Genomic DNA, 26,227 nt, shown 5'->3' with positions numbered 1-26,227 from the left:
AAGAAGGCCACGGTGCAAAATAATCCAAATGGGACCAAGAATGTTTAAAAAAACAAGCTTTAAGGCTTTGCTGTCTTAATGCATGGAACATTCAAAATGAAGTGGATGAATTAGTCACCCAAATAGATTTAAATAGTTACGAGTTGTGGCTGTATGGTGACCAGAGATGGGAACCAAATATCCAGGGATATCCAGTTTTTAGGAAGGACAGACAAAGCAAAAAAAAAGAAGGTGGGGTAGCATTGTTGGTTAAAGAGTCAATGAACACAATAAAGAGGAAGGATGTTACCTCTGATGAAGTGGAATCTGAATAGGTTGATCTTAGAAACAACAAAGGGCAGAAAACAATAGTGAGATTTGTATATAGACCTCCAAACTATACTGGCAACATTGGGGAAAGCAATAAACAGGAACTTAGAGACACAAGCATTAAAGGTACAGATGTAATTATGGGCGACTTTAAACTGTACGCAAATTTGGCAAATCAAATCAGTAACAGTACTATAAATGAGGAATCCCTGGAGTGTGTATGAGATGGTTTTCTGAATCAATATATTCAAGAACAAATTAGAGAACAGGACATTCTAAACTGGACATTGTGTTATGAGAAAGGAAAAATTGGCAACCTAACTGTGCGACGTCCCTTGGGGAAGAGGGACTGCAATCTGATAGAAATCTTCATTAAAATGGGCAGTGGATTAGCTGGTTCTGAGACTAGAATCCTGAATCTAAATAAAAGACACTACAGTCATATTAGGTGTGAACTGACATTGATAAGTTGGGGAATATTACTTGAAAGCTGGATCGGAAAAGGGAACCATTTAAAGTGCACATAGAGGAACTGCAACAACTGCTCATTCCTGTGTGGCACAAACTTAAATGGGAAAGGTGGCCCAACCATGGCTAATAAAGAAAATGAGGGATACTATTAGATCTATGGAAGGTGCAAATAAATCGGGGGTGGGCAGAAACTGACTGAAAATGTTCGAATTCATTCTCAAAGATTTAATAGAAAAACAGTGACAGGATTGTACAGAGTCAGCATGAATTTATAAAGGGGCACTCATATTTGAGAAATCTACTGGAATTTGTAGAGTATGTAACTAGTAGGATTGATATGGGGGAGCCTGTGGATGTGGTTTACTTGGACTTTCAGAAAGTGTTCGATCAGGTCCCATGTAAGAGATTAGCATGTAAAATTAAAGTGCGTGGGATTGAGGGTAGTATACTGACATGGATATAGAACTGGTTAACTGACAGGAAACAAAGAGGAGAAATAAACATGTTCTTATCTAAATGGCAGCCAGTGACTAGTGGCGATACACAGGGATCAACACTTGTACCCAGCTATTCAAAATATGTATTAATGATGTAGATGAGGGAGCTAAATGTAATATCCCCAAGTTTGCAAATGACACAAAACTGGATAAGAGATTGAACTATGAGGAGGTTGCATCAGTTGATGTGGACAAGTTGAATGAGTAGGCAAGTACATAGGAGATGAATTATAATATGAATAAATGTGAGGTCATCCACTGCTAGTGGTCCTGACTTTCACTTCCACATTAATCTTCTTTCTCATCCAAAAATTCTATGTTTCTCCATTCTGTAATGTTATATCCTGCTGAAATACTTGGTGTGGCTGCAGGAGGATGAAATGTAGAACAGAAAAAAAAAAGATTTTAAGCTTTATATTTAACTAGCAAGGCTTGGGAACCAGGAAAGTACTGAAGGAAAAAAAAAGTAATTTCTTAGTCTTTCAAAATTAAACTTGTCAAATTTAGCAAGCTGAGAAATTCAAAACACATTCCATCAAAAGAAACATTAAAGATAATTTAGACTTGTGAGAGCCATTATCATTTTAGTTTATGTAGAGTGAGACTTGAATTGGTATAAAATGGAGTGCTTTGGTACAACAAATGTATTTTCCTGGAAAATTAGCTATAACAGATTTGACATAATGGAAATTTACTGAAGAAAATAAAAGAAACACAGACAAACATGAGTTAAATGAAGGGTCAGAATACAATTGGGTATTGTGCTCTTCAAAACTTTTCAGAGGGCATTAAGATAATAAACTATCTGTGAAACAGCATAAAAATTGAATACATCAGAGATCTTTATGGCAGGCATGAGAGATCAGCGCTGTCGTTGAGGAAAAACCTAGGGAGAGATTTTTGGGAGATTCTTGGAAAATCTGCAACCACAGAACTCAGACATGTTAGGTGCAGTGTCCAGTATTTTCCAAGAAAAGATGCTGCGGTGAGTGCAAAAAGATGTTGTCCTGCCTGTTGCACAATTGAGAATTCCAGTGCCACTGTGTTGCCAGGTATGTCATGTCCTTATCATTGGCAGATCGAATGTTGTTTTCAGTTGGAGGAATAGAGACTGCATTCTACCAAGTCACACTTTTAAAATCCAAAACAAAAGATCTAGGGTTAGGTATGACTCTGAGATTGGGTAACATTGCAGAACAATCCTGAGCGCACTAACAGTTTTAATCATAAGTGACATAAGGTCGAGCTCATAATGTGGCATCTATTTTTGTAGAAGTGACATTCATTAATACACAGGCACACATTCTCTGCAAACAAAGGAATATGCTCACATCTTGCACCTTTTTGAATCCCCTGGAAATCTGGGGAAACCTATCGAGTCATGGAGGCACACAGCATGGTAGCAGACCCTTTGGTCCAGCATGTTTGTGTTATGTTCTAATCTGGTCTAGTCCCATTTGCCAGCATTTGACTCATCTTTCTAAACCATTCTGATTCATATACTCATCCAAATGGCTTTTAAATATTGCAATTGTAACTGCCTCCACCACTTCTTCTGGCAGCTTGTTCCATATACACCCCTTCCTCTGTGTGAAGAAATGGCTCCTTAGGTCTTTTTAACATTTTTCCTCTCTTACCTTAAACCAATGCACTGTAGCTTTGGACTCCCCCACTCTAGGAATTTGGCTGTTCACCCTATCCATGCCCTTCATGATTTTATAAACCTCTATAAGGTCACCCCACAGTCTCCAATGCTCCAGGGGAAAAGTCTGCAGTCTATTCAGCCTCTCCCTATAGTTCAAACCCTCTAGTCCTGGCAACATCATTATAAATCTTTACTGCACATTCTTAAGTTTAACAACACCCTTCTTATAGCAGGGCGACCAGAATTGTATGAAGTATTCTAAACGTGACCTCCCCAATGTCCTGTGCAACCGCAACATGACATCTTAACATGCAGTGACCAAACACCTTCTTCACTAACCTGTCAACCTGCAACTTCACTTTCAAGGGACTATGCACCTGCAGGTTTATTTGTTCAGCTCAACTCCCTGGGACCCTACCATTAACTGCATCAGTCCTGCCCTGATTTACCAAAGTGCAACACCTCATTTTTATCTAAATTTAACTCCATCTGCCACTCCTTGGCCTATTGGCCCATCTAATCAAGGTCTCATTGTACTCTGAGATAACTTTTTTCACTCTCCACTACACCACCTATTTTGGTGTTATCTGCAAACTTACTAACCATGCCTCTGATGTTCACATCCAAATCATTTATATAAATGGTAAAAGGCAGTGGACTCAGCACACATCCTTGTGGCACACCACTGGTTACAGGCTTCCAAGCTGAAAAGTAACCCTCTACTACTACCCTCTGTCGCTATCTTCAAGCTAATTTTGTATCCAATTGGCTGGCTTTCCCTGGATCCCATGTGATCTAACCTTGCTAACCAGTCTGCCATGTGGATCAATAGTTCACTGTTGCTTTCCCCATAGCAGTGTCGCAGCAAGTCAGCATTATCTTGCTAACTAATCATCACTCCTTTAACCTAACTTGTGACTGTTTGAAAGCTGGCATTTTTGTGTTTTCCCTGATGAATGTCAAGAAGAAATGCTTCAGCAACATTCAAGCAATCTTCAACCTTTAGTATTCAAGTTCTATACTAACTTGCAATTGTTAAATGCAAACATTTATGCAAAGGTGAAGCCTGGTCCAAATATCCCAGCCTGTTGCTTCAAGCAGCAGACACTGTGGGTAAAACTACATCACAAAGCAGCAGTTCAAGAAGGCTGGTCATCTCCACCTTCTCAAGGAAATTAGGAATAGACAATAAATACTTGCTTTGCCAGCAATGTGCACAACTTATGTGTGTGTCAAAAAAAAAAGCCAAAACCAAGATTTTAAACCTCCATGCCTGATAGGAACTCGGCATCTGGAGGGATAAAATTCTTGCAAAGACGTACTTGCCACATAGTCATCAGCCTTGCAACCTGTCTTACTTCAATAAGTGTGGCTGGTAAGCTAAAAGTCTTGCAGCAAGCCAGTAGAGTTTCATTGAAATTAAGTCAGAGTCTGATGAATTCATTAAGAGCCCATCTGTATTTTAACACATACATTTGGCACCCAATGCAAACCGCACTTGGTACACCAGGCCTGAAAGAATAGCAAGCTTAAAAGAGATCCAATGTTGCAAGTCTTTTTTTTTGTTTTGAATGGATTACCTGAGATCAGGAATGCTCTTCCTTTCAAATAACTGGGCATTTTTACCCCAGGCGCAATCATTTACCTAAACACCAGCTGTTTGTACTGCCTCAGTCTATTTCAGAGTCATATAGCCAGACAGCATAGAAACAATCAGTCCATGCTCACTGTAATCCCAAACTAAACTAGTCCCATCTGCCTGCCTGTGCTTGGCCTATGTCCCTCCAAACATTTCTTATTCATTTACTTATCTAAATGTCTTTTAAATGTTGTAATTGTGCCTGTATCTACCATCTTTTCTGCAAGTTCACTTCACACATAAACCACTCTCTGTGAAAAAAAATGCCCTCTAATCTATTTCCCCCATCCTAAGGAAAAGAAATCTGCCATTCGTCTTATCTATACCCCTAATAATTTTATAAACGTCTATAATGTCACCCCTCAACCTCCTGTGACCCAGACAAAACACAATCTATCCAGCCTCTCCTTATAATTTAAGCCTTCCATCCTTGATAACATCCTGGTTAATCTTTTCTGAACCCTCTCCAGCTTAATAATATCCTTCCTATAACAAGGCAAGCAGAACTGGACACAGTATAACAGAAGACGCCTCACCATCATGTTGTACTACCTCAATATAACATCCTAACTCTAATACTCAAAGGTCTGAGCAATGAATGCAAGTGTGCAAAACACCTTCTTAACCACCCAAACTTGAAAGAATTATGTACCTGAACCTCTAGGTCTTCTGTTCTACAATTCTATCGAAGGCCCTACTTTTAATTGTATAATACCTTACATTTATCCAAATTAAACTACATCTGCCACTCTTCAGCTCACTGACCCAATTGGTCAAGTTTTTTTGTAACCTTAGATGACCTTCTTCTAATTTCTGTGCCACCAATTTTGATATAAATCTGCAAACTTATGAACAATGTCTTCTATGCTCTCATGTAAATCATTTATATAAATGATAAACAAAAATGGACCCAACACTAATCCCTGTGGATCACCACTGGTCACAGGCCTCCAGTCCGAAAAACAACCCTCCACAATCACTCTCTGTCTCGTGCATTAAGCCAAATTTGTATCCAATTGGCAAGATCACCCTGAATCCCATGTGATTTAACTTTACTAATTAGGCTTGTGTTATGCAGTTAAAGGCATGTACTGTACCTTTAAGAGAGAGTGAATGCTGTTCTGAACTGAGAGATTACAAGCATCTGAGTATATGACTAGATGGCAGCCCCAGAGTGCACTGGAAAATTGAAAATATGTAACATTTGGTTGTGAAATGGATACCTGATGCTGTTTTGACAACAATTTGAATTTAACCAATCAGTTTCAATTATACCTCAGGATACTAAAACTCAATCGAGTTTGAATTTATTGTTTGCCAACATTGAACCAATGACATGATCTGATGTTGAGGATATAAAAATGCAAGCATTTTGAAAATTAGCAAGAGTGCAACTTCCATCGAGAGAGACCTAAGAAATTAGGAAACACCCTCTATCCAAGATACCTTTACATATGAAACATATTTGTAGTAAAAAGAAAGAAGACACCCAGGGAGATCTTTAGCTGGAAGAAGAAAGACACCAAAGATGACAATGGCTGTGTGGTTTGAAATTAAGTTGATGTAATTTTAATAAGCGTCTTATTGGAACAGTATATTGTTATAGAGTTGGATGTAGGTAATACACAGTTAAGAGAAAGGGGGCTTAGTGTTGTGAATAGTTGTTGTTTACTGTTCACTTTGGGAGTTAAAAATAAATTGATGTTATTTTCTTTAAATAGTGGAACTTGGGAGTTCTCTGTCACTCATATTTTACAGATTATGAGGTGAGGTTAGCTTTTCTGGGTGTTTAGTTTAATTAACAGAAAGGTTCACTGGTGTGTTGTAACACTACCATGCAAAATCTTGTCAAAGGCTTTACTAAAATTCAAATAAACAATGTCTACCTCTCTGCCCTCACCAATCTTTTGGGTACAGCATCAAAAAACTCAATCAAGTTTGTGAGACATGATTTCTCTTCGGTCTTCAGTTCAAACCATAATCTCTTGCTGTGCTTTCTTATTTTCTGAAAAATGCATTGCTGGAAAAGCGCAGCAGGTCAGGCAGCATCAAAGGAGCAGGGGAATCGACATTTCGGTCATAAGCCCTTCTTCAGGAATGAGGAGGGTGTGCCAAGCAGGCTAAGATAAAAGGTGGGGAGGAGGGACTTGGGGGAAGGGCTTTGGGAATGCGATAGGTGGAAGGAGGTTAAGGTGAGGGTGATAGGCCGGAGAGGGGTTGGGGGCGGAGAGGTCGGGAAGAAGATTGCAGGTCAACAGCAGATAACAAGGTTGACCTGCAATCTTCTTCCCGACCTCTCCGCCCCCAACCCCTCTCCGGCCTATCACCCTCACCTTAACCTCCTTCCACCTATCGCATTCCCAAAGCCCTTTCCCCAAGTCCCTCCTCACTACCTTTTATCTTAGCCTGCTTGGTACACCCTCCTCATTCCTGAAGAAGGGCTTATACCCGAAACGTTGATTCATCCTTTGATGCTGCCTGACCTGCTGCGCTTTTCCAGCAACACATTTTTCAGCTCTGATCTCCAGCATCTGCAGTCCTCACTTTCTCCTTTCTTATTTTCTATCATATTGACACTATATTTTGAAACAATTTATGTTTGAATTGAAATGTTAAAAATTAATTCTAGGAGTTTAAATGTCCATATCTTCATGTCAATTAACCGGCACAAGGATAACACTTGCCAAGTCTACATCATGTACTCCCTTCACTCACATTTAAAATACGGCTTAAATGATAGCAAGCTATCTGTGCAGATCCACTATTCGATGAAACCTAAGTGCAAGTTCTATTATTGGGGCATTTCTATCAGTTGTATATAACTTAGATTATTAATAGGTGTAATCAGGCAAAAAAAAACCAGCAAGTCAATTTAGGAAATCAAGAGAAGCAGTATTTAAGCACAAAACCGAGGAAAGGATTAACATCCATTTTACCTCTAACGTGCTGAAATAATTCACAAATTACTTGAGCTGAGGAATAAAGTCTCCTCTTACCTTTAATGAGTGGTTATTGTCCCCTACTGTTTAATGACCTTTCATATCACATTACAAAAAGAACTATAAATTGAATCAAAATACATTTTACATTGGTACTGCCTTATGAAGCCAGATCTCTGAGGAGAAAATCTTCTCATCAACTTACTATAAAAGGAACTTCTTTTGCATTACGTGGCATAGAGTAATTTTAGGAAGAATGTTATATTTTCATATCAGTGACTTTTTTATAATACAGGATGCATTATACAGGATGTAGAAGAACACTTCAAGAACTGTCCATTTTGAGATTCAATGTTCACTTTAAAGATGTTTGAAATGTAACTGCACATATTGGCTTGTAGCGAATTATACACCAATCTTGACTTCAGTCAGCTTTCATTTACTTATAGTAAAAGTTTAGCCATCCAATTATCATTAATAATTGCTTAAACACTGAAACAATATGGATATGAACCCTTGACTATCATAAGTAAGCAAACAGCAATAGAGACAGCAAAGCTGATTAGAAAATAATTAACAGAATTTTTTTGAAAATCCAGGAATTCCAGCTTTATTGAGCAAAGGTAAATGTGCTGTAGAAGGTCATAATTAAGTGTCTAACCTCTTCAATCATTTCCCTGACCTGTCTCACTGCTTTTCCATCCATCCCCACCCGTGCATTGCTGGAAGTTTTAATCTATGGTTTTGTTAACTTCAGTCTCAAATATTACATTTTTTTGGCAGATATCATACCTTTGACACTATATGAACATTAAGCTCTTTTAAACTCTTCTGCCTATATACAACCCTTTCTCAAGCCTCATTCATTCCACTTGCTGATGTGAATTGACTACTGGTCCAGCAATACTTTGATTTTAAAATTCTTATCTCATGGTTCAGCTTCTTCATGGCTTTGTTCCTCCCTATCCCTATAAACTTCTCTGGGCCTACATTTTACAAATAATTCTGATACTTCTACCTTTGGCCTCATGTATACCGTTTACATCTTTCATCCTAGCATTGCTGTCAGAGTTGTCAGCCATCTAGCCTCTAATCTCTGAAATTCTCTCCTGAAACTTTACTTTTCTCCTTTGAAACCTATCTTCTTGAGTAAGCCACTTTTCCCAATGTCTCTTTGTTTGACTTGGTATCAATTTTCAACTGATTACACTCCTGGGAAATGTCTCGGAGTGCCGTCCTACCTTAAGGGTGTTAAATAAATGCAAGTTGGTGTTGTAAACTAACTGGAATAGTAACTAGCTAACAATATCCAATGCTAATAATTGACTCAATTGGGATTTTTAGTCCACTAGCTTTACGTGTTTATCAGTGAGTTTTGTTTTATTTATTACAGCTCCTAACCAAAACCACTCGGCATTTGCTTCAGGTGTAATACATTTTTTTTTGCTACAATATCCACATTTGAATTAGTTTCAAGTGAGGCATGTGTCAGTCATCCATTTTTGAAGTCACTGGACTTGAGCTTGATCAATGTTTGGTTCCATATTTTCAGAAGTAGTATTAAAAGGGTCCATAGCTTCTTTATCTGTAGGTGTCTGTTCAACTATATCCGTGTTATCATTGTTCAGTGATCCTACTTTATTATTTTTTTCTTTTTTAGGCTGTGAATCAAAGCCTTTAAGAATGTCCATTTTCTGTGGTAACACTCCCCTATCGAAGAGAAGTTTGGTCAGATGTGAAACACTGAGGTTCATCAGTAAACATGACAACATCGACAAAGTTTTGAATGGAAATGTTTGGATATATATTGGTCCACTTGGAAATGTGATATCCAAATAGCATCCAGCATAACAGATCAATGGTTGTAATCGTAGGTACGGTTCACCACCACTAATGCGGAGAAAAATACCTAAGATGTAACTAGTGAGGCAACCATAAGCATTGGTTCCTTTGATATACAGTACGGATACCAGCTGAGGAAAAAGCAGAACGAAGATGAGATCCGAGCTTAGGTACCATAACCCATAGACAGAAGTGGACATCCATGTCATTCCTGCTGCTATTGATCCAAACATAATGATGCCTGCTCTCATTACCCACACCAGTTCATTATCTGTGGCCTGTAATGCACAAGAAGAGAAATAAAGGAAAAATAGTTGACTATTTTAATGTAACAAGGTTACTCTCAAATAATTTATGAAAAATATATTCTTTGTCCAGGTTTCACAATATCCTGAAATCTGTTGAGGTGATTGTGGTCAGATTTCTTACCTTGTCCAAGTGACCAATTTTCAAATATGAACTTAAACAGTGATTGCCAGAATACTGGCTGTGATTTATCATTTCAGAAATAACCAATACTTTAAGTATTTTTAATCAAAAAGCTCAGGCATGTTATGATACATCACTGGAGCAAGTGGAACTTGAATCCAGACCTTCTGGCCTTGAGGTAGAGGTAGTGATGTTATTGTGTCACAAGAGACTTAACTAACTTTTTAAAGCATGCGGCCTCAAGTAAGAATCATTCAATGCTGATCAGGAATAGGATCCTTTAGGCTATTGTAGCATTAGTATAGCCATCTTACCTGATGCTAGTTAGCCTGGAGCACAGAATCACATTCCTGCACTATGTTTTAATAATAGCTTCTGACATTTTCTCTATACCAGATGTTAAGCTAACTAGCCTGTAGTTTCCTGTTTTTCTACCTCCATCCCTTTTTGAATAAAGGAGCTATATTAGCTATTTTCCAGTTTAAATGAACCTTTCCTGATTCTAATGAGGTTTGGAAAATTAAACTAATACGTCAACTATCGCACGAGCTACTTCTTATTAAGATCTAGGATGAAGTCCATCAGGACTTGGGGACTTGTCACCTTGCAGTTCCAACTATTTACTCAGTACTATTTTATTGGTAATTGCAATTTTCTTCAGTTCCTCCCTCCCTTTCAATTCCTGAGTTCCAGCTATTTCCAGGATGTTCTGGTTGTATCCTCTCTAGTGAAGATTAAGGCAAAATATCTGTTCAAATTGTTTACCATTCTTCATCTTTCATTACTAATTCCCCAGATTAATTTTCTATAGCACCAGCACTTTATCTTGTTTCCTTTTTAAATATCTAAAGAAAGTTTTCCTATTTTTAAAAATATTTTTCGTTAATTTTCTCTTGCGCTCTAATTTTTTCCTCCTTGTTAATCTTTTGTTGCTTTATAGGTTCTGTCCAATCTTCTGATCTGCCACCTATCTCTGCACAACCACATATCTGTTCTTTTAGATTAATACCATCGCTGGCCGGTCTGTCCCTTAGAATTTTTCTTGTTTGATTAAAATTACCTAACTATGCATTCTGGAATATCACCTTAACTGTTTCTCACTGCATCTCTATTGACCTACTCCTTTACTTAAATTGCCAGTTCAATTTTGCTTGTTCTGCTTACATGCTCTTGTCAGAACTACCCTTGTTTAAATTCAAAATAATTATCGTGGACCCACTCTTCCCATGTGATTGCTTTATTTTATCATTCCTCAACTCTCTCCACACTGCTTTAATATCCTGATTTCCTGAATTTAGGTCATCCCTCTCTGTTGTGCTAATACCATCTTTTATTAACTAAGCCACTCCTCTACCCTTGCTGAGCTTCCTGTTCTTCCTAACTTCATTATTCAAGCCACAGTCTAGATCATACTGCAGCTATGTTTTACTTATGGCCACTAGATAGTAGTTACTTATCTCAATTTGTACAACTAGTTCACATGTATTCAAATACATTATCCTTGTTTTGTTTTTTATTTTAGTAAAATCTGCTGATTTTCTCTTGGATCTGCATTCTCTGTCCCTTCATGTCATTATCTGCTTACTCTTTCCCACATTAATTCCTTCCTCTGTTGCATTTTTTCCATTCATTGAAATACCATAACTTCCCAAATTTGCACCCGTGACACCACTTTTTAGGTTAAAACCCACTCTACTTCTACTGCTATGCAATTAGCAAGACCATATATATTTGTGGATAAATATATTTTTAAAAAAGGTATTAATATAGATATATTGCAGTAACGACCTTCAATAGTAAAAAATCAATCTACTTGAAATTAAATGTGGTTAAAATAAATTGTTACTCATATGACAGATTGAAATATAACGTTTCATATAACTTAAAATCACATTACTAGGTAAAATACATGTAATATCATAAAAGAAAATAAATATGTACAATAAATAAACTTGAAGACTTGTAGGTTTAAGACATGCTCACTTCACGCCTAAATACACCATGATAAAGATTCCGAGTAAACATGGAACTTGCTGATAGGATGGAAGAGTCAGCTGATGACATCACTGCAGCAGAAACTGCTCCAAGGCCAAAAAATGCAATATAACTTGGACAAAGGTACCGCAGTATAATTGGTAAAATCATCTGAGTTTCATTTCTCCCCATAGGATCTGGAAGACCATAGTTTGTCTGATTCCAATCTGTAACAATAATGTGAAACAAAAAAACCCTTAGACTTCTAGCAAGCAGAATCCTCTGTTTAGTATGTATTCTAGTGCCTGAATTTAAAAAAAAATAAAGTTGAAACTTGCATTACACATTTAGCAATCCATAATGTCTGGATAAATATTATTTTGGTAAAAAGTAGCTTAAAATCAATGATCATGTTGAAATAGGTCCATAGAGGCTGGTATCCTGTCAATATGTCTTCCCTTATTTACACATGGAGAGTCCTTGACACTGATCCAGCTCCCTCAGAGCCCAGCTCTCAGAGTGAACAGAATGTCTGACACTCCTGTTCTTAAGTGTCAGCCAGGGTTCCCTGATTGGATAACAAGGAACTGTCCCAATCTGGAAATTCATATTTTGTGAGGTCAACCTGACTGACCTTGTTACAATCACTACACATGTGCTTTGATAATTTTGCTGTCTGCACACTTATATCTATATATTTGATTGTTTCACCCTGATTAGACATTGATGATTTTTCATATGATTTAGAACAGTTTCACATTACCAGTTGATGCTCCTACTGCACCAATGATTACAGCTGGGAGAGCCAGGATTAAACTACTGAAAGCAGCCACAATGGAGAGTATTTGTGCTTGAGCAGCTGTGGAGGCCGAAAGTACCCTTTGAAAATATGCCTGCCAAGGAATTCCTCCTAAAATCTGCAAAAACAGAAAAAAAAACTTAGCCTTAATATCTACAAGTTGTGGGTCTTTGCTACAGAAATATATCATGGATGAATATTTACATCCAGAGAAACAGTTTTAAAAGGGAGGTATTTTTATCATACATGACTTAAGTGTGTAGTCTTGATTTAAGACCAATTCTGTACGTTTCTCATTAATTTGTTGATATGGTTGGATATTGATGAAAATTATGTTGTCATGTTTTATTACATAGTTGTCTTTGGTCCCCAGCTACGAACTTGGATTTCTAATCATTGATTCCATCCTTCTGTCTGACTAAACTGAGGTTTATCAAGACTATTCACAACCTTGAAGTCATAGCTCGGCCTGTGATGAGCTTTTAATCATGTGTTTGTGCAATCACTAAGACTGCCTGACCAGCATTACCCAACTCCTTCCATGCCTCAGCTCATCTGCTGATGAAAACCTCATTTATGCCTTTGTTACTTTTAGACTTGACTATTTCAATGCATCCCTGGCTTTTATCCCATTTAGTCCTCCTCGGTAAACTTTCAATCATTTAAAAATCTAATACCTATGCTCTAACTCGCACTAAATATCAGTCACCCATCACTCCTTTGCTCACTAAGATGTAATTGGCTCTGCCTCACTTAAAATTTTTATTCTTGTTTTCAAATTTATCCATAGTCTTGCCACTAGTAATGTTTGTACTCTTCTCTAGTCTCAAGTCCACCAGGGTGACACGGTGGCTGAGTGGTTAGCACTGCTGCCTCACAGATCCAGGGACTCAGGTTTGATTCCAGCCTCAGGTGACTGTGTGGAGTTTGCACATTCTCCCTGTGCCTGCGTAGGTTTCCTCCAGATGCTCTGGTTTCCTCCCACAATCTAAAGATGTGCAGGTTCTGTGAATTAGCCATGCTAAATTGCCCATAGTGTTCAGGTATGTGTAGATTAGATGCATTAGTCTGAGGGTAAATATAGGATAATAGGAAAGGGGAATGAGTCTGGGTGGGTTACTCTTCGGAGGGTCAGTGTGGACTTATTGGGCCAAAGGGCTTGTTTTGACACCATAGGGATTCTATGATTCTGAAATATTTTGTGATAACTGTATTTCTTGAATTCTGGCCTCTTATTCCATTACTGGTGATCATACCTTCAGCTACATTGGTGCTAAAGACTTGAGTTCCTTCATTCAATCCTCCCTCCTTAACCTATTTTCCTCCTTCCAACTTCTTTTTTATATATCCACTTCTTTCACTAACCTTTCAATCATCTGTCCTTCTATCACCCTATGTGGCTTTATGTTGTATTTTGTTTTATCCTGTGTGTTGATGGGTGATATTTATGACATTAAAGGCAATCGATAAATAAAAGGTTTTGTAATTCAACACTGGCTGAGTAAGAGGGTGAACTCTTGTCATTTTAGTGAAAATCTAGGCCTTTTAGATTTATACGGCACAGAGGCAGGCTATTGAACTCACTACCAATATTTACGCTGTGCACAAGCCTCCTTCTACCTTATTCACCTAACTCTACTAGAACATCCTTTTTTTCTATCTCATGTACTTCAAGTCATCGAGACATACAGCATGGAAACAAACCCTTTGGTTCAGCCAGGCAACTTACCTAGTTTTCCCTTAAGAATATTTATGCTATTTGCCTCAAGTATCCTATATAGTAGTGAGTTCCACATTTTCATTACTGGTTAGCTGAAGATAGTTTTCTTAAATCTGCTATTGGAATTTATTAGCAATTATCTGATACTTAAGAGCTTTGGTTTTGCTTATTCCTACAAATGGAAAGATCATCTTTACACATCACCTGAAAAAAAATCATTGGTATTTTAGAGACGTCTAATGGGTCAGCCCTTCGTTGTCTCTGTTCCAGAGGAAAAACAAAACAACTTGTTCAGTCTTTTCTAACACAGTCTGTTCTGCTGTAACGCAGTACTTGCATTCTTGGGTTACCCTGGGCTACCAAATAGAAATAATGGGGCCTATGGGAAAAACAGGGTTAGGGGCAAATGACCAAAAATATCAGTAAAAATCAAAACAAAAATAGTAGTTAGTCTAACACAAATGATAGCACAGTCTAAGTAAATGCTAAAATCATATATTTTAATGAAATAACACAATAAGTTTAACACTTTAAGGGATTTTTGAGTTTGCTGAGTTCCAGTACTGTATTAAGATGGGGCTGAGGGTCATCATCAGCATCATCATTACTTTCAGGTGCAGTTCTGGGTGCAGGATTATGACGAAAAAACAATTTAGTGCAGAAGTGGATGGCTGCAGTTCAATGACCTCAGACTGTTTCTTGAGGTTGGCTTAAAGAAGGGCTCATGCCCGAAACGTCGATTCTCCTGCTCCTTGGATGCTGCCTGACCTGCTGCGCTTTTCCAGCAACACATTTTCAGCTTTGATCTCCAGCATCTGCAGTCCTCACTTACTCCTTAAAAAAGGCATCTAGTTTTTGCTACTTTGCCATCTTTCTTTGTTCATGAAGAAGCTGTTCATAAGGTGCCAGATAAGACTTATGCCACGAACTGCCACTCTGCTTCATTCTGGATTGTAATCATTGTCTTCTAAGAGCTGCAACAGCTTCTCAACTTCCCTCAGGATAGAAGACAAAAGAGAAGTGCAAAGTTCTTGCCTGTAAAATCATGAAGAAAATCTGGGAGAAGCTTCTTCCAAACTGCATGCAGGCAGTCCTTACTGACATCACCTCAGGCCATAATGATGTCAATAGCATTCTTAATGTTAAAGCTCTTCCAAAATTGAAGATCACTGTCCTCATTACCCCTCTCAGTTGTTGCGATCAGCTTCCTGAATATGCACCTTAAATAATAAGCTTTAAAAGTTGCTATTGCATCCTGGTCTATGGGTTGAATGAACCATGAGGTTGTGCTTGGAGGTAGAAATAGCACTTTGATATTTTCAGAAAGCTCACCAATGGTGGGAGGATGGCCTGGTGCTTTGTCCAGAATGAGGAGAATCTTGAAATCCAAATCTTTTCTCCAGCAATAATTTCTAAAAACATCCTCGAAAACATCAACAATGAGGTCAGAAAAAAGTTGTCCCAACATCCAACCTCTCTTGCTTGACTGAAGTAAACACCTAGTTTGGACTTAAGGTAGCCGGGGATGGAATCACATAATAGCCAAAAGGAGTTTGTGTTTTAAAAAAATCGTTCCCCAATTCACTAATCAGCTTACAGCCAAAATGCATTGATGAAATGTATGTTTTCGGGAACAACCTGTATTTGCATATTTTTATCCCATGAATCTCTTTTCCACCTTATCCAATGTCTCTATATTCTTTGGATATAATGCTTTGGATAATTCACAATATTCCTCGTGTGGTACGTGGAGGCCAATTCCTTGCTGTTGCAGAACTGTCAAAGAACAGGTCTTGTGCAACCTAACTTACTGACATGTTACTTGAGGTTGGATCCATTTCTGTCAGTTTTCTGAATTAAAACAGATGTGCTCGAGATCCTAGTCATTGTTGGACTTTTAAAAATAATTATTTGTTAGAACAATATACTTCACCCAGGAGGGAGCCAAAGACGGTGCAAGTTTCTACATGAAGTCTTTTATGAAGAACTATCCTACATGTATTGCACATACAGAAATGCACTGCAGGATGCCTTATTGAGAGCTCCATCATATTTAAAATTATATGAAAACTGGATGCTCATCTTAAATTACCTGAACTAGAGGCATTATTTAGGTCAGAGGTAGAACCCGCATTCATTGTGGCTGACTGAAAACAGTCATTACAGGGAGATTTTTCGTAGATACATGGAAATTTTCAGTGCAGATTCACACCAAGTACCCAGGATATAGCTATTATTTAACATAAAGTGCTATATTGCACAGAAGGAATTAAAGACGGAATTCCATTGCCAGTTACTAATTCTGAAGATTCTTACTGAAGAATCAATGACGGCACATTAGGGTGATCTCATAGCTGTGTTCTTTCTCTTAGTTTTTATGTGACAGTTGATGTTTGTATTTGTGGACAGTTGCCTTGTCAGATAATTTCAATTCGTTATGAACTGTGGCCCATCTGGTCTTCAAAGCAGGATTGAAGCCTGGTATCCAAAAATAGTCAAGGAATTTATTTCAATTTCACCTCCACTCAAATGAAAATACTGGGAAATATATTGCTTCCAACACCTCACATAACCAACCACTGCTGCAGACTTTTAGGCCTTCTCCACGGTAGAAGTTTCAAACCAGAATATAAGACCATAAGATATAGGAGTAGAAAAAGACTATTCATCCCAGAGTCTGCGCCACCATTTGATCACAGCTAATATTTTTCTCAAACCCATTCTCTTGCCCTGTCTCCATTATCCTTGGTCCCCTCACTAATAAAGAGCCTATCTATCTCTGTCTCAAATACACTCAATGACTTGGCCTCCACAGCTTTCTTTGGTAATGAGTTCCATGGATTCACCACTCTCTGACGGAAGAAATTCCATTCCATCTCAGTTCTAAAGGGTTATCCCTCCATTCTGAGTGCACCTTGGATAGAAGAACCTGGCATTGACATTAGAATATAAAATAGGAATAGGAAAGTCAGTCCTGTAAGCTGTTTCTTCACATAATTGGATGATTACTGTGATAAGGCATATATACTTGGGTCAAGTTACCAACAGCTACAGGTTTACATGCTCATGATTAAGTTGGAATCTACCTCTTTCTGTCAGTTTTGAACTTATCAGTTCAAGTGAAGAACTTGTAAGTATGTGCACATGTAATTTGTGTGACATTACTGAGGTTCAGAAAGCAGCACTTTAACCTATGGAAAACAAGTTATAACTCTGATTGATATTGAAGGGGTAAGGGATATTTATTTCAGGCATTGAAATCGAGGCATTCAACAAGATAAGCTGTGAGTACATGTTCTTTCTAATGTATATATCTGTGTTATAGACATCAGTTCAGACTGAGGCAATGCATTGTGTGTTTTAGCAGATCTGTATCCAAAGAGGAACTGCACATTCAAAGTAATTAAGCAAAATCTGCTTTCTTGGGTTTCTGGTCTGGTTTAATTTTTATTATAAAGAAGTCTGATATAGTTTCTAAAGCACAGAGATTCCTACTATCTGACACCTGGGAAAAAACAAAATGTTTTGAATTTATTCAAGAACCATGTAACAAATGCTTTTGTTCAATTGTTGGACAATATTAAATCACCAGATTTAGTGTTTATAATGTGGTTCCTGGCTACAGGTTATATACTATCTAATCATGCACAGACTAGCTAATGTCTCAGACCAGAACTTGACCTCCAATCCTGACTTAGAAATATATTGCTGTTTCCTCACTTTCACTGGATCAACACCCTGAAACTCCCTCCCTAACGACATTGTAGATCTACTTACAATACATGCACTGTGTCATTCAAGAAAGCAGCTCACCACCTTCTCAAAGACAAGTATTGATGGATCATAAATGTTGGCCCAAACAGTGAAGCCCATTTCCCATCAGTGAATTAAAAAAATCTTTGAATCCCCCTTGCCATTGGATCCAGATCCCAATCTGCAGACAATGTATGGCATGAAATAATCCAGTCACATTTTGTTAAAAAAAAATCATACTGAGACATCTTTCCATTCATCAAAAGGAACTTTGGGATTTGGAGCATTGGAATTCTTGTGAACAATCCAATAATGACAGCCCTGAATGCTGCACTACCATTGTAGCTTGGAAACCTGATACCATCAGTGTCGCACAAAGTGTGATACCTAAGGTATATTCAGGAATGCACCAAAAACATTAAGAGATCTTGTCAGAAGCATAAAGGGTCAAGGTATAGGAAAGAGCACACAAACGTTCAAGCAGTTCAACTGTGTAACCCTTTCGTGCACCACCTGCCCCACATGTGATGCAGTCCACTGATTACACATCAGTCTTACCAACTATTTCAAAATTCGTCGAACACAAGTGAAACCAGGTTATCTTCAATCAAAGGGACTGCTTAAGTATGTATGGGGTAATGGCTTTCCTATAGAGATAACTATCTATCAAAACCTTATATGCATTACAAAAGGCCTTCCAAAACTCCAAAAAAAGAGATTAGATGATGGTTGGGAGACCTTAAATATTTAACGAATAATGAAACACAGTGGCAGCAGAGCCTACCATCTACAAGATACTCTACCGTAACTCACCAAGGGTTTCTTGGAGAAAATGTACAGCAGACAATGGAGGCAGTAAGGCTACTAACTCCCAACTTTTGTCTTGAGGGAAAATCATCCTCCTAATGTCACCCTTGCAGGTATTAAAAATGTTGTCAGGAAATGCAATACCAACACAAGATGTATATATCTGTGCTTAATGCATAAATGGACCTAGCTGGAAAATTGCTTATGGAAATAAATAGGAAACTTAAAACTTGACAACCTATTTTTCTAATCCTTTTACACCTGCACAATTTGCATTTATAAATATGAAATCTACTTTATAATGTTATTCAGAAAGTGTTGGAATGCCCACAAACCAATCATATCTATAGGCCAAATGTTGGGAGAAACCATCATCAGAGTTGATGAGTTAAAACATGGAACATAACTTATCATGCAAATTTGACTGTCCTGCAGTGTAATCATGCCCCTTCTCCATTTTGTCAACATTTATTTTTATGCTTTAGTAGGAAAATTTTGCAATTTGTTGGTGAAGAAATTCAGAAGCACCATTCTTGGGCTCCCTCACCCTGTGTTGCTGGGCAGGATAAGTACCTGAAAAAGAACGTTGGGTATCAGGGATGTTTTGGGCTGAATTTGTGTCAAAAATAAAAATTGAAAGATTCATAAAAGTTTTTGCATATAGAAGTTTCTCCTCATCTCAATCTTAAATGATTAACTCCTTCTGCTAAGGCTCCTTGTTCTAAATTCCCTGGCCAAGGAAAACAGCTTTTACGGCCTACCATATTAAGTCTTTCAGAATTTTGTGTGTTTCAATGTGATAATCTTTCATTTTTCTCACATTCAGAGAGCATAAAACCAATTTACTCAACCTCGCAAATAGGGCAACTTTTCCATTAGCATGAAAACATCTAGGGAACTTGCAATTTGAATTTCAAATCTCGTGTGCTGTTTCCAAGAATGCATGTCCTTCCTTGGTTATAGAGACCAAGTCTGTATGTAATTCCATAGGTGTGGTTTCACTATAGCCTGATACAATTTATTCTAAGACTTCATTCTTGTACTCCAAACCTCTTTCAATAAAGTCAACATGTCACTTGCCTTCTGAATTCCTTGCTGTATCTTAATGCTAGCCTTATCTATTCCTTGCACGAGTAGATCATAAAATACCTTTTAACACTGAAAGAAACAGTGTCCAGCACAGATGGAATCCCCACAGAGGTATTAAAATACAGAGGTACACTTGATATGAAACCGCAAACATATCACCCTTGTCTGGAAGGAAGACAACATGCCAGGAGATTTCCTAGATGCATAATTGTAACCATCTTCAAAAAAGGAGAAAAGTCCAAAGGATTTCACACCTGTATGCCACAGAAAGATCATCATGAGAATCCTCCTCAACACCTCCTCCCAATGACTGAAGAACTCCTCTTCGAGTCTTAATGCAGTGTCTGCCCATCAGGAGGAGCAATGGATATGATTTTCAGGGCACAATAAATCTAAGAAACGTGCATCAAACAGCACTGACTTCTGTACATGGCCTTCTTCAATCTCACAAAGGCCTTTGACTCTGTCGACCATGTGGGATTGTGAAATATCCTTTCAAATTTAGCTGCATATAGAAATTTGTCACCATTGCCTGCCTGTTTAACAATGACATGCAAGCCATGATCCTCACCAATGGATCTTCCACAGACCAAATGTGAGTGCAAACCAAGGTCACACAGACCTGCGTCATCACATCAATGCTCTTTTCCACCTTCCTCATGCAACACTTCACCCAATTTTTATGAAGCACCCATTGGAGTGGAGCTAATCTACAGGGCTTGTGGGAAACTCTTCAAATGTCAATCTGACTACCCCAACTTCTGTCACTGGGCTGCAGTGTGCAGATAATGCTTTCATGTGCATACACTCAGAGGTCATGCTGTAAGCCTTCATTGATTCATTCACCAATTTCAAAAATACTTCTATGAAAGAAAAGTTATCTACTGGCCATTCTTGCTCATACCTGCTACATAACAACAGACCCCCAACCATCAAACTCCACTAGGTGCCCCCGGATAGCATGGATTATTTCCCACACCTTGGGAGCTCATCTTGATGCGAGAAGCCAACATTGCTTCTCAGGCATCCATTGGCAGATTGGAATCAGAGTGTTCAAAGTCCAAGATGTCAAATCTAGCACCTACAAAACAGCCATGGTCCTCACCCTCCTGCATGCATCAGAAACATGGACCATGTACAGCAGACACTTCAAATTCCTACAGAGTTATCACCAGCACTGCCTTCATAAATTCTGCAAATCCATTGGTAGGAGAGGCATACCTATGTGTTCTCTTCCTGGCCAATATCCCCAGTTTTGAGACACTGGTCACATATGACCAGCAGTTACAATGGGTGGCCTATATTATTTAGCTATATCATCATGCCTAGCACATGACACCCTAAACAAGTGCTCTACTCTGACCTCTGCAATCGTAAGTGATCATTAGGAGGGCAAGTGAAATGCTATGAAGACATCCTGAAAGCCACTCTCAACAAATGCAACATCCCCACTGACACATCAGAATCGCTTGCATTAAAACATATAAACTGGAGGAGCAGCATTTCCAAGCAGCAGAAACAGCGTGCAGAATCCAGAGTGTGCCCCTCACCTGGATTGGACATCTCAGTCACTGTAGAACCACTGTAGAGTCATCCTCGACCCTGAGGGACTGCCAAAGAAGGAGTCACTTTAAGTCTCTATGAATATCAACATCAAAAAATCATAACGCCTTTTAAGAAATATTCTGTTTTTCTATCCTTCTGACTAAAGTAAATAATTTCACACTTCCCTACATTTTATTCCATCTGCCACATTGTTGCTCACTTAATGAACCTGTCTATATTCCTTTATAGCATCTGTGTCTCTTCCTCATTGCATACATTTTACACCTAGTTTTGTGCCATCAGCAAATGTATAAATATTACACAGTCTCTTTGTAATAGTTATTAATATAGATTGAAAATAGATTGAAAATAGCTGACAATCCAGCACTGATGAAGGAAAATGCCTTTTTATACCTCTGTTAACCAATCTTCAATACATATTAATAAATAACTTCCAAGTCTATAGAGTATTAACGTTTGGGTGAGGCACCTAATTAAATACCTGTTGGGAATCCACATATATTCCAAATGCCGGTTCCCTTTATTTACTCTACAACTTACATCCCCAATAAACTGTAATAAATTTTTCAAACATGATTTTTCTTTCATACAGTCAATTTGGTTTTGTCTTCTCTCAGTCCATCAATAACACTTCCTTAATAAGGCATTCCAGCAATTTCCTGAACACTGATATCAGGTGAACTGGCATGTAGTTCCCTGTTTTCTCACCCTTTCTTAAATAACAATTACTTCTGATGACTTTCTCCGTTGGAGTCATTCTGGAAAAACTCTGTAATGACCGCTTTTGGCATTCTAGGGTACTAGTTATAAAGGAGGTAAAAACAATGACTGCAGATGCTGGAAACCAGATTCTGGATCAATGGTGCTGGAAGAGACAGCAGTTCAGGCAGCATCCAAGGAGCTTCAGCAAAATCGACGTTTCGGGCAAATGCTCCTGAAACGTCGATTTTGCTGAAGCTCCTTGGATGCTGCCTGAACTGCTGTGCTCTTCCAGCACCATTGATCCAGATACTAGTTATAAAGTTCAGGAATTTGATGTTGTGTTAGTTCCATACATTTGTACAATTTGTTTTCCCTCATGATACTAATTACCTTAAATTTCTCTCTTCTATTAGGCCTTTGGTTATACTTTACTTCTGTTATATGATTTGTATATTTGATTGTGCTAATTGTACATAAATTTTCATAATCACCTGTTCAGAGATATTATTTCACACCTCTGGCAAAGATGGGAATTGAATTTGTGTTCCTAGCTCAGACAGGGGCATTACCACGATACCATAAGAGTCTCTCTTCTTTATTTTATTTTCTATTTGGAGATGTTATCACATACAACTGAATGTCTTTCGCCATCACTAAATCACAGTGACTTCTTTAACTATTAACAATCACCAGTAATTACTCTGCTAACTTTATGATATTTTTATATTTTTTTATTTAACCTATTTTTCTACTCAACATGCTCAACATGCCACTTGTGGGCGGCACAGTGGCACAGTGGTTAGCACTGCTGCCTCACAGCGCCAGAGACCCGAGTTCAATTCCCGCCTCAGGGAATTGTGTGGAGTTTGCACATTCTCCCCGTGTCTGCGTGGGTTTCCTCCGGGTGCTTCGGTTTCCTCCCACATTCCAAAAATGTGCAGGTTAGGTGAATTGGCCATGCTAAATTGCCCGTAGTGTTAGGTGGGTCAGTGTGGACTTGTTGGGCCGAAGGGCCTGTTTCCACACTGTAAGTAATCTAATCTAATCAGATGTTATTTCACACTACTAGATAAACTTGATGAATAACTTGCAGGTTATTAACTAGGTTTTAACTTGAGCAAATTCTAAGAGATACTCATTAAAACAGGGTGTAGTTGAGTGATGGTAGGGTGTCGTTGAAATGGCAGACCAATTAAATAAGAAATGGCAAGTCAATTAAATACATATGTTGTTTCTATCTTCAAAAAGGAGGACAAAAATAACTTCCTAAAACATTGGGGAACACACGGTCTATTGAGATGAAGGAACTGAAAGAAACCAATTAGGGAAATGATTTCAGGGAAATTGATAGGTCTCAATACTGATATATCCTTAGGGAATGAAAATCTACATCCCAGAAGGAAGTGGCCCTAAAAATAATGGGTGCATTGATGGTAATCTTTCAAGATTTTACAGTCTCTAGAACAGTTCCTACAGATTGTAGAGTAGTTAATATAGTCCCATCATTTTAAAAAAGAGGTAGAGCGAAAACAGTACATTAGAGATTGGCTAGCCTGACATCAGTAGTAGGAAAAATACAAGAGTCCAGTACAAAAGTTTAATATCAGAGGACTTGGAAAATAATGACAGGACTGGACAGAGTTGGCATGAAGTTATGAAAGGGAAATCATGTTTGATAAATCTACTGGAATATTTTGAGGATGCAATGTGGTTTAATTGGACTTTCAGATGATTTTTGATATGGTGCCACACAAGAGATTAGCATGTAACATTAAAGTGCATGCATTTGGGGGTGGAGAACTGTCTAGCATAGAACATAGAACATAGAACATAGAAGAATACACCGCAGTACAGGCCCTTCGGCCCTCGATGTTGCGCCGATCCAAGCCCACCTAACCTACACTAGCCCACTATCCTCCATATGCCTATCCAAAGCCCGCTTAAATGCCCATAATGAGGGAGAGTCCACCACTGCTACTGCAGGGCATTCCATGAACTCACGACACGCTGAGTAAAGAACCTACCCCTAACATCTGCCCTATACCTACCCCCCCATCCTTCCTATAGTATGGCGACCAAAACTGCACACAGTATTCCAGATGCGGCCGCACCAGAGTCTTTTTCAACTGCAACATGACCTCAGTACTCTGGAACTCAATTCCTCTACCAATAAAAGCCAGTACGCCGTATGCCTTCTTCACCGCACTATTTACCTGGGTGGCAACTTTCAAAGATCTGTGTACATGGACACCAAGATCCCTCTGCTCATCCACACTACCAAGTATCCGACCATTAGCCCAGTACAGCAAACAGGAAACAAAGAGTAGGAATAGCCAAATCTTTTTTATGAGTGGCAGTCAGTGACTACTGGGGGACCACAAGGGTCACTGCTTATTAGACACCAGCTATTCACAAAAGTATAATTATAATTTAGATGGGGGACCTAAATATAACATCTGCAGGATTGCAGACATCACAAAGGAAGCTGCAGAGATGATTCAGTGTGAATTGGACAAGTTGAGTGAGTGGGTAAATACATGGCAGATGAAGTGTATGTGGATTAATGTGAGATTTTCTACTTTTGCAGCAAAAGCAGAAAAGTAGATTATTATCTGAACAGTGAAAGATTGGGAAAAGGGGAGATGCAATGTGACCTGGTGTCCATGAACACCAGTCACTGAAAGTAGGCTGTGACTGCAGTAAATAGTATGTTTGCCTTCATAACAAGAGGATTTAGATATATGAGTAGGAATATCTTTCTGTAATTCCTGAAGAAGAGCTTATGCCCGAAACGTCGATTCTCCTGTTCCTTGGATGCTGCCTGACCTACTGCGCTTTTCCAGCAACACATTTTTCAGCTCTGATCTCCAGCATCTGCAGTCCTCACTTTCTCCTGTAATTCTACAGTACCTTGGTCAGACTATACCTGGAGTATTCTGTGACACCTGGCCTTATCTGAGGAAGAATGTTCTTCCTACAAAGGGTGAGGAACAAAGATTTACCCAACTGATTCCACCGATAGTAGGATTGATGTATGAAGAGAGACTGGATCAGTCAGGATCAGTCAGCACCAAAGTCATTGGAGTTTAGAAGATTGAGGAGGATCTCACAGAAACTGATAAAATTCTCCCAGATTGCAGGATAGATGTTATTGATGACTGGGCATTACAGTCTAAGGATATAGGGTAAGCCATCTAGGACTGAGGTGAGAAGAAATTTCTTCACCCAGAGAATGGTGAGCATGTGGAATTTTCTTCCACAGTCAGTAGTTGAGGCCAAAACAAAATGTTTTCAAGAAGGAGTTAGATATAGTTCTTACAGTTGAGGTGATCAAAAGAAACCAGGAGAAGATGGGAACAGGGGACTGAGTTGGACGTTTAACCATGATCATATCAAATGGTGAAGCAGGCTTAAAAGGCTGGCCTACAGCTGCTCCTATCTTCTAGTTTCAACCTAGAGTTATTGTTTTGAGTGAAAATGACACTTATTTGGAAGTCATACTGATTGAAATATTAACTATGTTTTTTTCTCTCCACAGATACTGACAGACAGGCTGAATGTTCCAGGCAACCACACTTTGAAGCTATGAAATGTTATTATTCTTGCTGAAATAGAAAGTCAATTAATATGGAGAAATTCTATAGGATTTCAGTAGCCTAATAAGATGATTTGCAATGGTGACTTAAGGCTGTTTCTTAAGTGCAAAGACAAATGAGGAAACTCTGCAAGTTGAAGATGAGAAAGTATGAAAACAATATGTTAAAGCTCACTTGATCAAAGGCTAAAGGCATGTGAATCAAATATCTCCACAGAAGCCGGTATCTCGTCAGCAAGTCACCCTTTATTTACATGTGGAGTCTCCTTGACACTGAATTCAGCTCTCTCAGAGCCAGCTCTCCAAGAGAACAGAGCCTTTTTTCTCCTTCCCAACATTATCACAGTACCCAAAGGCCTAGCAGTGGTGCTTATATTTTCCCTATACTCCTGTTTTTTTTATCTGTCAGCCAGGCTCCCTGATTGGACCAGATTAATAGTCCCAATAAGGA

At 38.5% G+C, this 26,227-nt stretch overlaps 1 protein-coding gene across 1 annotated transcript in view; it reads right to left on the bottom strand.

Moving 5' to 3' along the window:
- Positions 1 to 9,008: 9,008 nt before the first annotated feature.
- LOC122551056 (high-affinity choline transporter 1-like) overlaps positions 9,009 to 26,227 on the bottom strand; it is a 113,010-nt gene continuing 95,791 nt past the window's right edge. The window contains exons 7-9 of the mRNA XM_043692699.1: positions 12,509 to 12,662; positions 11,755 to 11,972; positions 9,009 to 9,620 (exon numbers count right to left, since the gene is read on the bottom strand). Of these exons, the coding sequence (XP_043548634.1) occupies positions 9,009 to 9,620; positions 11,755 to 11,972; positions 12,509 to 12,662 (984 nt within the window). The remainder of the gene's footprint in view (positions 9,621 to 11,754; positions 11,973 to 12,508; positions 12,663 to 26,227) is intronic.

This window comes from Chiloscyllium plagiosum, chromosome 6 (assembly GCF_004010195.1).
Source record: "Chiloscyllium plagiosum isolate BGI_BamShark_2017 chromosome 6, ASM401019v2, whole genome shotgun sequence".
NCBI classification, from domain to species: Eukaryota; Metazoa; Chordata; class Chondrichthyes; order Orectolobiformes; family Hemiscylliidae; genus Chiloscyllium; species Chiloscyllium plagiosum.
The sequence above is the reverse complement of the archived record's forward strand: the minus strand, read 5'-3'. Positions and strand labels throughout refer to the sequence as shown.